At 27.0% G+C, this 13,216-nt stretch overlaps 1 protein-coding gene across 1 annotated transcript in view; it reads left to right on the top strand.

The window, feature by feature from the left end:
• Phum_PHUM517500 (monocarboxylate transporter, putative) overlaps positions 1-1,614 on the top strand; it is a gene marked incomplete at both ends in the record, with an annotated part of 9,068 nt that extends 7,454 nt beyond the window's left edge. The window contains 4 exons of the mRNA XM_002431220.1: positions 394-610; positions 672-900; positions 965-1,335; positions 1,423-1,614. Of these exons, the coding sequence (XP_002431265.1) occupies positions 394-610; positions 672-900; positions 965-1,335; positions 1,423-1,614 (1,009 nt within the window). The remainder of the gene's footprint in view (positions 1-393; positions 611-671; positions 901-964; positions 1,336-1,422) is intronic.
• Positions 1,615-13,216: the final 11,602 nt, after the last annotated feature.

Genomic DNA, 13,216 nt, shown 5'->3' with positions numbered 1-13,216 from the left:
ATTTTTTATTTGGTAAGTTTTTCCTTCCTTTTAATTTTTAAGGATTTCGTACCTGTTTTTTTTTTGACAATTATCCCATATAAGCTTACCATTACTTACCCTTTGGACATTCAAAAAAATTATTTTATCCGATTGTTTGTCCTTTTAAAAAACATGCAAATTTTTTTTTTTTTTTTCGACTGTTAATTATCACCGGAGGAAACGATTTCGCATAGAGAAAGAGATAGAAAATTTATTAATGATATTAAATGTCGTTTGATAAGATTTTTACTTGTGATAATAATGATTTTATTTATTAACCTCGAGGTTATTTAATTTCATTAACATGTTGTAGATGACCATAAACGCGATGTTTAAATAATTTCGCAAAAAAAAATTTATGCAAACAGACAGACAAGTAACTGTTATTAAGTTGCTTAATGAGATTTTAACGTTTTTTTTTTTTTTTTTTTTTCAGGCTCGTCAAGCCGAATTGGAAGGTTTAGGTGAAAGAGCCGTTCTTTTACAAGCATATTTAGGTTTGGCATGGGCTTTAGGTTGCGTCGCTTTCGGTTTGCTAGTGGTACACAATTCCGTTGAATGTAGGATAGCAAGACAATATCTTTGTCAGGTGAGTAGTCACGCGTACCTTAAACCTACGACTTCTATTATCAATTTTTTAAAAATTTCAGGCAGCTGTTTTTATGTGCGGTTTATCGATACTAGCATTGACAGCCGTACACGGTAATTATCACGGTTACGTATTGTTTGTGTGGATTTACGGTATTTTTTGCGGCGGGTATCATTATTCACTCAAAATGTACACTTACGAAAAAGTTCGTGCGAGAAATTTTGCAAGGACTTGGGGATTCGTACAATGTTCTCAAGCCATACCGATAGCACTCGGAGTACCGATATCAGGTAAACGATATTTATAATTTTTGAATTTTTCGATTAAATAATATTTTTTATTAATATTTTGAAGGTTACATGAACGAAGGTTGTGGTGGTAAAGCCGGATATTACTTCAGTTCGACATGCACTTTGGCCGGAAGTTTAGCAATGTTTTTAATTGATATACACAGACGTAGAAGAGCGAGGCATAAACATACTAAAGCCAACGGTCAAAAACATTTATGCGAATCTGATTCTTGTCCTCGACGTAGGCCTTCCTTTGGAGCTGAACCCGAACCCGAACCTCCACTAACAGAGTTACCAATGGTGGATCTTTTGCCAGGGATCCCTGGTGAAAAGCCAGAATTAACGTGTATTTCGGAAGAGGGAATTGCGGATATGGATTTACCCGATGACATATTAGACGAATTGGATTACATTGGAATTACATCGTGCAATAAAGTATTTCTTACTCCTACCCATTATTATCATCATCATCATCATCATTTTTTTTTCTTTTTAATGTTAATTTTATGTGCTTTTTACCAGGTCGAAAATTTTTTAATGCTCAGCGAATTTGAAAATAATTTAATTGCCGAAACTCCTGTTTTAATGGATAAACGTGGTCGTAAATGGTCACTTGCAAGAAGACCGGATACGGAACAATTAGAAGAAAATAATAAATGGCGTTTGATTCCGCCAAAAAGAACGATAACGGTGATCGATGAAGCTTCCGTATAAAAAAAAAAAAATTTAATATTTTATTATAATAATTAATTACGTAATTTAAATAAAAAAACACGAGTTAATTTTTTATAATAATAATAATAAACTAGTTTGCTTTTTTTTTTGTATTTTAAAAACTGACAGAAGTCTGATTCTGTAAAATTATTTTAACGGACTTTTTTCTACAAAAAAAAAAAAAAATGTGGTCTTACTTTATTTATATATATATATATATAATTAATTAATGCCCATAAAAATTTATCGTAATGATAATAATAATAATAATAATTAATTAATTTTTTTTACGTATTATTTATATAGATCGGCAATAATATTAATTTTATGTAAATTTTAGCTTAGTTACAGCAATAAATTGACTGAATGAAGTGTAAAGCTTTAAATATGTTGTCGGAATGAAAAAATAAAATTTTAGAATATTTTTCGCGCCTAAAAAAGCAGATGAATTTTTAATTTTAAAAAAAAAAACTTAAAAAAAAAGCAAAAAAAAAATTTTTATATAAATTTTAACAAAAAAAAAAATGCCAAAAAATTAAAATACATAAAATTTTTAATTTATATATTAATAATAATAGTAATTTTTATATGAAATCATTCTATGGCGTTAATTAATAAACGCTACGATAATAATAATAATAATTATTATTATTTTTTATTTGTCATAAAATTTTAATTTAATTTAAAAAAAAAAAAATTAATTAAAATATAAGGCCGTCCGCGCGTGTATTTTTTTTTATATAAAAAAACAAAATTTATTTTATTTATTTTTTTATTAATTAATTATTTAAAAAAAAAAGGAAATAAAATTTTTAATAAAACACACGCAACGCGATGGGATTTCCGGTTTTTAAAAAAATTTATTTTTATTGCTCAAATTTTTTTTTTTTAATAAATGATGAAAATTATTTTTTAAAAAAACGACAGCTATTTATTTATAATTATAGGAAAATGCGTAAGAAAATGGTATTATTTATGCGTTGTTTGTATTGTGCGTACATCGAATTTTTTATTTTTTAATAATATATATTTATTTAAATAAATAAAATATTTTTTATTTATTATATAACGCGGTCATTAATTGTAATTTTTTATTAAAAGGTAATAGAATAAATTGTTTTTTTTTTTTTTTAAATTTTTGTATTTAAACAGATAAAAATATTAAGAAATCCCGTTGGTAATAAAAAAAAAAAAAAAGAAAACATGTAAAACTCTAGAGAAAAGAAGGTAAACAACAAATAGTGGTGGTGGTGGTGGTCGCGGTGGTGGCGGTTATAGTGCAATGATGATGATGATGATGGGAATAAGTAGAAGAAGAAAATGTTCATTTTCCATGCTCCATGACTTGCGCGTTAATGGTAACGGTTATACCATTGTCAAAGGGAATCTAGCATATATTGATCGTATAGTGCAGTGTTGGGTTCGGGAAGGTGAAACAAAATAGAGCAGTTGACCCGACCCGTTGTTGGGAATCATGGGCAACTCGTATTCAGAAATTACAAGGGATGGGGCCGGCGACTAGCCGCGAGGACGAAGCGGCAGCGGATACCGGCCTGGCGCTGGCCGCCGGCACCGCACCCGATCTCGACACAGTAAGTAATTTTTTTTTTTTTTTTTTTTTTTATTACTCATCATCCATAATTAATTTTTTTAATAATAATATTACGTAATGAATCAAAAAAAATTCAAATTTCTTCCCGTGAAAATAAAAATTTCAACGTTTTTTTTTTATGTTCACCATTTTGTTGTTGAATCGATTGTTGTAAAATTTTTAAAAAATTATTTTCTCTTATGTTACCTATTATTACTAACCACTTAGTCTCTTTTATTACTCTTTGTCATTATTATTATTAATATTTTACCCACTTGATACTTATTAATCAAAATAAATACATAAATACTTTTTTTTTTGGATCTGATAACTTTTCATTAATAAGAAATTACAATCAAATTATTAAAATGGATGAAATTTTTTTTTTTTTTTGTTTGGTATTTAAAATAAATTTGTTGAAAAGTTTGTTTAATAATAATAATAATAATTAATCATTGTAAAAATTTATATTTTTTAAATTTAAATTAACACAAAAATTTTTAATTACATGTGACATTTTACATGTGAAGGAAAAAGATAAATAATAATAATTAACTTTTTTTTTCTAAATTGTCGATATTCACTACCAAAAAAAAATAAAATCTTTTTTTTATATTTTTTATAAAAGTGAAATATTTTTTTATCATACATTATATAAGAATATTTTTTTTTTTTTCTTGAATTCAAATTAATTATTATGGAGAAAAAAAAAAAAAATTAATGAAATATAATTTTTTTTTCTTTCTTTTAAACATTAATAAAAAAAAAAAGAAAAAGAAAAAATGTATAAAAGTAAATTGCTCAAAGGTTCCCTTTAATTTATCATCTAATGAAATCAAATAAGAAAGAAAAAAAAAAAAATTATAAGTTAAACTTAATAATATGAGCATAATAAAAAATATTATTATTATTCATTGTCGACTTAAATTTATCAAAAAGAAAAAAATTATTTTTTTTCCCCCCCTTTTCGAAAAGAAAAATAAATATGTATCATGTACATTTTAATTTGATTACTGTTTTTTTTTGAGAAAATTGTAATATTAAAATTATATAACTTCAAATAAAAAATGAATGTTGATTGTTGATAATAATAATAATAATATTCTTTTTTTTCAAACGACTTGTTTATATAATTTTAATAAAAACATTAAGTTATCATTTTAAAGTTGTCGAAAGGTTTAACTAAATTATAATAAACAAAGATTTTCTTATTATTTATTTATGTAATGATTTAAAAATAATATTGTCTCAGAAAAAACAATTGTACTATTATTATTATTATTATGTAATTTTGCAAACTTAACCTCAAATGTTTATTAAGGCAGTTTTTTTATTTTGTTTAAATACAAAAATTTAATGAAGGGCTCATGTTAGTCATGTGTTGTTAATTACCACCTTAATTAAATTAAACAAATAATTTAAATAGATAAAAAACTAAAAATCTTTAATGATAATAAATAAAAAATGACTTACAGAATAAAAAATTGAGAGATGGAATTAACGGCTAAAAACTGACAAGCAGGTTTGCCAACAGAAATTTATTTAAATTTATACGTTTAGGTTTATTTAAAGTATAAATCAACATATAATCTGTTAATTATTTAATGAAAATGATTTTTTTTTTTACTAAAATTGGAAAAAAAATTTTATAATAATTTCTAAATTTGATATATAATAATGTAAGAAATTAAACTTTTGGCAAAACTTTTTTTTTTTTAAATAGAGTAAAAATGCAGGCATATTGTTTAATAAATTTGACTAATCAAATATGCTGCCATCTTTTAATATGTTGTCGAACTAATAAAATAAAAATCTACGTTCATGTTCATGTTGAGCCAACCATTCTGGGCAACATGATCAGTGGTGGTATCAAAGCAGCCAACACATGAATAATGTGTAATTGAATATTTTTCAGTCGGCCATCTCATCTTAATGAATTGATATGAATTGTGGCGTTAGTTTAAATAATGATGATGAAGATCGGGACGCGTGTGATGATTCTTCTCAATGAAAAAAAAAATGGGGGTTGTGTAGGGTCTGAGTGAATTTGCGATCAGCTGTTTTTCTATCAGCTGGTCTGATTAGAACAACTTTTTTTTTTTTCTCTTTTTTTTTGTAAAACATACTGCTGATTGCTTTTTTAATCTCTTTTTTCGAATAATTGTACATTTTAAAAGTTTTTTTTAACGTTTCCTTCGAGTTTTCGGTTAAAATTATATATTTATAAAAAAAAAAACAAGTGGACGAGCTTAAAACCAAAGATGTCTAAAACTCAACTCAAACCTACTGCGCCTACTGGCCGAAGAATTCGAAAAATTAGCAGAGTAAGTGTTTATACCCATAGCATCATTTTTTTCAATCATTTCTATGAAAATTCGATCGCCATTACAATATGTTTTCAGACGCTCTCATATATTACTATTAATATTTTTTTAATCTTTTTTATTAATTTTTAAACTCTTTTTGAATATGTGGTGAGATTTAATTATGTTTTATAATTAATAAGTCATTTCTCTTAATGATATTTATACTTAAATCCTTTAATTTTTAATTGTTGTTTGAGGCTAAGATTTCATTTACAGATTTTTACAAAAAAAAGTTTACAAATTTTTCATAAAATCTTTTTTTTATACATTTAATAATTAATTTCTTTTCGTTTAGTATGCTTACTAACATCATCATCATCATCACATTACATTACATATTTAGTGTTAAAAATTTAAATTTTTCAAATTATTATTCTCTCGATTGTAAAAAATTCAATGTGATGTGGTAAAAATAAAGAAATGTATCCTTGAACGATAAAAAATTTTACAGTTTATTGTAAATTTATTTGTTAAAGAAGAAAAATTATTTTAGAAATTCTATCGCACAAACTTTTGTTTTAATTAATTCACCACATTGCCATTAAAACACATACACAACTCCAAAAAAAATTTTTAATTAATTAATTTAATTAAAAATATAAAATTAAATGGTTGACGATATGTGCACATGAATTTAAAAATATCTCAAACGATAAACAATTTTCATTATTACTACAAACACTTCCTGTATATTATTCATTTGTTAATCTTTATAAATTTACCATATTTAAAACACATGTACATAAAATTTAACTTATTTTTTTACAATGAAAATCAATATAATAGTAATGATGATGATGATATTAAGAAGAAATTAATTATTATTATTATGTAGAAAGGAAATTATTTGTCGATGAAGTTTGTTTGGTTGCATGTGACACAAAACATGATTATTATTAAAAATATTTTACTGTCATTAAAATAATTTATTTTTAAGCATCATTTGTTTGAAAATTGTATTGTTTGAGAGAATAATTGAAAAATTTAATAACTTTTTCAAAAAAAAAAATTTATTTTTAATTTATATATATATATAATTATTTTCTCAACCGTATTGTAATCCACCATCATATTATTATTTTCAAACAGGTATTGTTAATAATATCATTATCGCTTAAATGAAATTTTTGTTTCTTTTTTTTTTGTTTTATTTTTAAAGTGAAAAAATTTTATTTTTAGACAAAAAAGAATTTTAAATCAATAAATTTTAACAGGCAATTTTTTGTTTTGTGTCAGGTCAAAAAAAAAAAAAAAGAGAGAGAGAAAAAAATTGGAACTATTTTAATATTTTGACCTTATTTCTACATATATATACACACACACACCAATTCATGGGGCCCTTTCCAATATTATTATTATTATTATTGAAATTGTGCGGTTTTCACACACACACACTTAATACATAAACTTTTTTTTTAGTACGACATCCATGTTTATAATATGAAAAATGTAAAAATAAACGTAGACATTTTGTTTTTAGATTTTATTAGTAGTTTAAAATTTTTTTTGTTTTTTTTTTTTTCTACTGTTTGATTTAACGTTTTATAATCAACGTGTGTGTGTGAGAGAGAGAGAGAGAAAGAGAGGTTACGTGTAAAATATTTTAATGTGCGTTTTATAAACGTATATAAATAAAATAATATTTATTTATATATATCATGTGTTGCAAATATTAAAATTTATGCGGTTATGTTCGTGCTCGGAAGTTCTTTTAGTTTTTTTTTATTTTTTTTGTTATTTTTTCATCGATTCTTGACCGACGTTAACGCCTAAAATGTGACCGCAGGCTTGTTACGGTGTGACCATAACGTGTACCGCCCTTCGAGCATATCCAACGGTTTTTTTCTCGTGCCACGATTCGGCGATCACCATCATCATAACCGTCTCAACCGTTTTTTTTTTATTTCGCGCTTTTATCACAGCCTTCTCTTTCTCTTTTTCTCTCTCGTACCTCATTCTACATGACGTTCATTTTAACCACTAACGTTTTTTCTCTCTCTCTCTCACTGGTTCAAACCTCAAAAAATAGGAAAATTTTTTTCTCGAATTTTTAAAAAACGATTATTATTAACAATTCTCGTCGAATATAATTATTGTACATTGTGCGTCTGTCACGTGATGATAAATTTTCAATACAAATTATGTCGTTTATTGTCGATAGTCATAGATAAAAAAAACAGATTATATATTTATATAGATATATATTATTAACGCATTTTCATATAGTAAATAAACAATTATTTATTAATTAAATAAGTGAATAAAAATGTATCGTTTCTATCTCTCTCTCTTTCTCTCGTCGTATAATTTTTTTTTTTTTTTTTCTAAATTTAAAACTAATTGAAAAATTAATAATATTTTTATTTATGTCAATAAAATAAGTTTATATATAAATAATTTATCTGAGAGTAAACAACACATAAAATCAGAATTTTTTTTTTTTTTGACGATTATGTTTGATTTATTTTCGATGTGATTTGAAAACGAGTATTATTATTAATAGTGTCGTGTTCGTAATTGACAGTTTTTCATTTTCTTCTGCTTTTTTTTTTTTCGAATTCAGTGGCGTATATTAAAATGGTAAATATTATTAATTTAAATGTTGTTGATGTGTAGTATGTGTGGAGAGGGGTGAGTAGAGGGAGTAAGAAGAGGTTAAGAGAAGGGGGGGGGGGAAAAACGAGTTGAATCGATTAATCGAAAATAATCGTTTATTTTACGATTTCCAGAATGACGTTAGTTAATAAAATAATCGCGAATGAAAGAAAATGAGCAGAAAAATAATTTTTTTCTTCTGCTTCTCTGGGTGTAACGAGCGAGGTGTGAGTGTGAAGAGGTGGGGAGGCGTGTGGAGGGGGGTAAATCGAAGGTTTTCCGTCCGTTTTACGGTTAATTTTTTTTCGAAACGAAGAAAAAAAATTCTTTGTCTGTTTACTTCTTCTTCAAACTGTTACCTCGTTCGAGATTTTTCCAATAAAAAAAAAAAAAAAAAAAAAAAAAAAATTGCTTTGATTTTACCTGGAATATCTTTGTTGTGTTGTCGAGAAGTTTCCAAGAAATGAATAAATATACCCTCGAGGAATTCTTGGCCAATACCAATCGAGAAAATGTTTTGCCACGATGGATGATGGTTCGCTACATCATATACATATAATTTAACGGTCGTTATTCTTCTTCTTTGTTTGTTGTTGTTTGTCAAATGTTATATGATTTTTATATAATTATTTGAAATATGACGTTTCAAACAAGAGAGAGAGAGAGAGAGACAACTTTTTGAAAAAGAAAAGAAAAAAAATTTTTTTGCACGAAACGATGGTTTTTTCTTTTTTCTTTTTTTCGAGAAAATTCTTTTACAGTCGTTTGAATAATAAAATAATTATTTGCCTCTCATTGAAAAGTCCTTATTAAAATACCGTTGAATTTATTACAATAGATTTTAAGTAATGTGATGATGATAATGATGATTGTTTTTAATGAGAAGACCTAATTAAGGCACTTGTCAAGGAGAAAGTGTCGGCCTGGACGTCCTTCATTAGATGTTAATTACGTTCGGTTTTTTTTTTTCCTATGCGTTGTTGTTGTTGTTGTTGTTGTTAACGATGAAGAAGAGATGACGATAATGTTTAATGGATAGATGATGACGTTAAAATTTTCTTTTTTTTTTTGAGGAGGTGCATCCATATTGTGAGGAGTGTTGCTAAGATGATGAATGAGATGGTATTTTCCGGTAGGAATACAAACGAGAGATTTGACGAAATGTTTTTTTGTTTTTTTTTTCAAGAGAAGATGTTCACGATGAATTGTCGTCGTAAGTGCGTGGAAATGTCGTCACGCGTCTTCTGCTTTTTTTTTTTTTTTTTTTTTTTTGAATAATTTGGACGAACGTCTTTGTTAACAAAACAAAAAGAGACGAAGGAACGTCGTAAATGTCACACAACGGACGAACGTCGTTTTGAGTGGGAAATTTTTTTTTTTTACGTTCGTGCCAGTTATCGAATACGTTGCTCATTATTATTATTATTATTATTGGAAAATTTGATGTAACGTTTTTTCTTTTTTCCCCTACCTCGTATTTCTCTCTCCTTCTCTCGCTCTCTGTCCGCGTTCGTCTTTCTCTCTCTTCCTCTCACTCTCTCTGAGCGTGTTCGTTTTTCTTCTTCTGCCAACTTTATTAATTTTACCTGGAATTTTTATTATTATTGCGAAATTTATTAACCAATAAAAAAAAAAGAAAAAAAGGATTTGATTGCTTTTCTTTCTTTTTTTTTCCTTTTTTTTTTTTGGCGGGATGAAAATTTTGATTCGAAAATTTCGAATTAATATATGTATATTTTTATTATTATTATTATTATTATTATTATTATTATTATTATTAATGTTAATGAATGAAAATTTTTTTTCAATTTGAATAAAAGTTAATTAGCGTTTGAAATCTATGCGACGCCCCCCTTCCTATTTTATTAACAAAACATGGAGAAAAAAAAATTATTTAAACATTCGAATCCATTTGAAATATTAAAAATAATAATGATGATGATGGTAGTAAAAGTAGACATTTTTCTTTTTTTGTTGATTTCACCATTTGCATGATCGCTCCTCCTTCGTTTCTTTTTCCCTTCCTCCCTCCTCCCTTCCCTTTTTTTTTCGAAAATAATTTAGATGAGACAATTTTTGGCTTCGCTGTCGACGCAACCAAGCAGGCAAACTTTTCCTGTTTTTCGTAAAATTTTTTTTCTTTTCTTTTTTTTTTTTTTTTCGTTTCTAAATTAGAACGTGATTTCATTTGTTTTTCTTTTTTTTTTTCTGAAAATCGACAGCATTTTTCTTTCCCCCCCCTCTTTCTCTTTCTTTTTTGTTTAAATTAATTTTTTTTTTTTTCGATTTGGTTTGTTTTTTATTTTTAAAATAAGTTTTTTTTTTAAAATAATTTTATGTAAGTTAGGGAAATAAAAGAAAGAAAAAACGTCATCGATTGATTTATCGATCGTTTTTTTTTTTAAAGAAAAACCGGAAGCCGAATTACCTTTTAAATTAATAACGGCGTGTGCCAAACTAAGCGTTTTGTTGTTGTTGTTTCACGTCGTCGTCTGCTACCATCAAAAAAAAAAAGGACCTTGGCCAAACTAAAATAGATTTTTGTTGATGTTTTTTTTTAGACTTTATCGAAATGAAAAAAAATAAAAAAATTTTTAAATCGGGAAAAAAATTGGAAAAAAAAAAGAAATTAAAATTTTCATCATCATCATCATCATCATTGACCTTTGTTGAATGCAATCGTAAAAAAAAATAAAAAACTGACCTCAGTCTTTGTGTTCGGTAACGTTAAATTTAATGTTGTTATTATTATTATTATTATTATTATTATTTTTATTTCTATTTAATTAGATAGAATTTTTTTAAACTCGTTCTTCGCCGCCATTTTTTTTTTTTCGCTTTGATTTTTCTTACCTGTGCGTTACGTGAAAAATGAAGGTCGTTGAAAATATTCGTTGCGCGACTTGTTTTTTTTATATATAATTTATAAAAAAATCGAACGTTCAAAATGGTCGTAAAAGCGCAATCGATGTATCGATCGATCGATCGAAGTTTAAAAAAATATAAAAACGGCTTGTAATTAATTAATAAAATTTAAAAAAAAAAAAAAAAAAAATATCGTGTCGTTTTTTTTTTTTTTTATGGGTTGCCGTGACACGCAAAATTTAAGTCTAAGGCTGGAACGTTTTTGTAATGATCACCGTTAAAAAAAAAAAAAAAAAATGGGTGGCCGTGATGATGATGATAATTTTTCTCTCAGTCTCTCTCTCTTTCTCTCTCGATCAGTTTGGGTGTTTAGGATTTTTTTTTCTAATCGTTAAATAATGTCGGTAAAAAAGCGTTTGTCGTTCTTTTGTAAATAAGGATCAACGCCCCCTCCCGGGTTTTGTCGCACAAAAGCAGGAAATAATGAATGTGTGCGTGTGCGCGTGTGTGTATGCGAATTAGAATGCGAGGTGTCTTTGACATTTGGGAGGTTTTTTAACGTTCTTTCATTATTTCCTTGTCATTGTTCGAACGTTACGCGAGGCAAATGTGTGCCAAAGACTTTTTTTTTAATTTAAAACGTCTTAAAATGCAATCGAATGAATCGTTCGTGACAATATTATCATCATCATCATTACTACTACAATGTTTTTGTTTTTTTTTTATAAAATAACGGCCTTGCAGTCGCAAAATTATTCATTTATTCCTTTTTTTTTTTTTGTTGTTCGATCGCGAAACTGATGACAGACACGTTTTTTGATTGGTTTATTTTTTTTTGCAAAATCTGTTGAGAATCGATGCGAATGATGATGATGATTCTCGCGGTTACCCCCCTCCTCCTCCCTTCGCTCTCTCTCTCTCTCTCTTTCTCTCCTTAAGGAGTAATTGTTTAAAAAAAAAAAAAGAAAAACGGAAGAAACTGACTGACTGACGAATACATCATCATAATGTGCCAGATGTTATTATTACGAGAAGGTCATCTCAAGTCGGGAGGGGAGGGGAGAGGTCAAAAGTCAATAAATTAATATTAAATTGATAAAAGTAATTTGTGTGTGTGCGCATCCGATTTTGATAATTTTTTAAATAATTGAATAATGATAATAACTAACGATAGAATGTTTTAAATAAATGTAATAAGTAAAAGGGGAGCCCTAACAGAAGAATTGAAGGGGGAGGGAGAGAGAGCGGGGGCGGGGGAAAATGTTTTCGAGCCAAAGTTTTAAAAACTTTTTTCTTATTTTTTCTTCTTTTTTTTTTTTCTCGCTGGAGAAAGCGCTAAAGGGTCTCTCATAGGTTTTGAATTTTTTAATTTTTTGCACGTGCGTGTGGGTGCGTGCGCGTGCGCGTGCTTTCATACATTTTAAAATAGAAGGAAGTATAAAATATGAATTTCGCGTGATAGCAATTAAAAAAAAAAATTATTAAGTAAATTAAATGCCTCGTCGTCGTAATTATAATGATGATGATGATGATGACCTTAAGTGGAAATGAGAGAGAGAGAGAAAGAGATAAATAAATAAATAATTGTCGTTATCAAATAGAGCTTTAGATATGATTAAAGTATTCGCATCTATATTCACCTGATAAACTCGCTCGACGACGACGACGACGACGACGACTATAGGAATTTGTAAAAAAATTTTAAAATTTTATTGTCGTCAAATAAAAAAAAAACTTTGTGATTATTGATAACCGCACCTATCTTAAATAATAATAATGATAATGATAAGAGTGTGCAAAACGCATTGAACGAATGAAATTTGAATTTCTGATCACAAAATATGAGGAAAATTTGACGATTTGTGTCGGTTTGCGGCACGAATGGGGGAGAAAAATTTTCCAGGAACTCACCGTACGTTTTTTTTTCCAGAATACGAAAATGGAAAAAAAAAAACGAAATACGACCGTGAAAAGAATAAAAATTAAAACTGGAAAAAAAAAAAAAAAATTTTATTGGATTTTCTCCATACGTTTTCGTGGCATTATCGATTTCGGATGAAAAACGATCAATAATAAATTGTTTTTTTTTTTTATCCAGTTTTATTTTTTATTCGTTGTGTCGTGCTTATTATTATTATTATCATTATTATTATTATTATTATTATTATCGTCATCATCGTCATCG

Source organism: Pediculus humanus, genomic scaffold (assembly GCF_000006295.1).
Source record: "Pediculus humanus corporis 1103172108282 genomic scaffold, whole genome shotgun sequence".
NCBI lineage: Eukaryota > Metazoa > Arthropoda > Insecta > Psocodea > Pediculidae > Pediculus > Pediculus humanus.
This window is presented reverse-complemented; position numbering and strand designations above follow the sequence as displayed.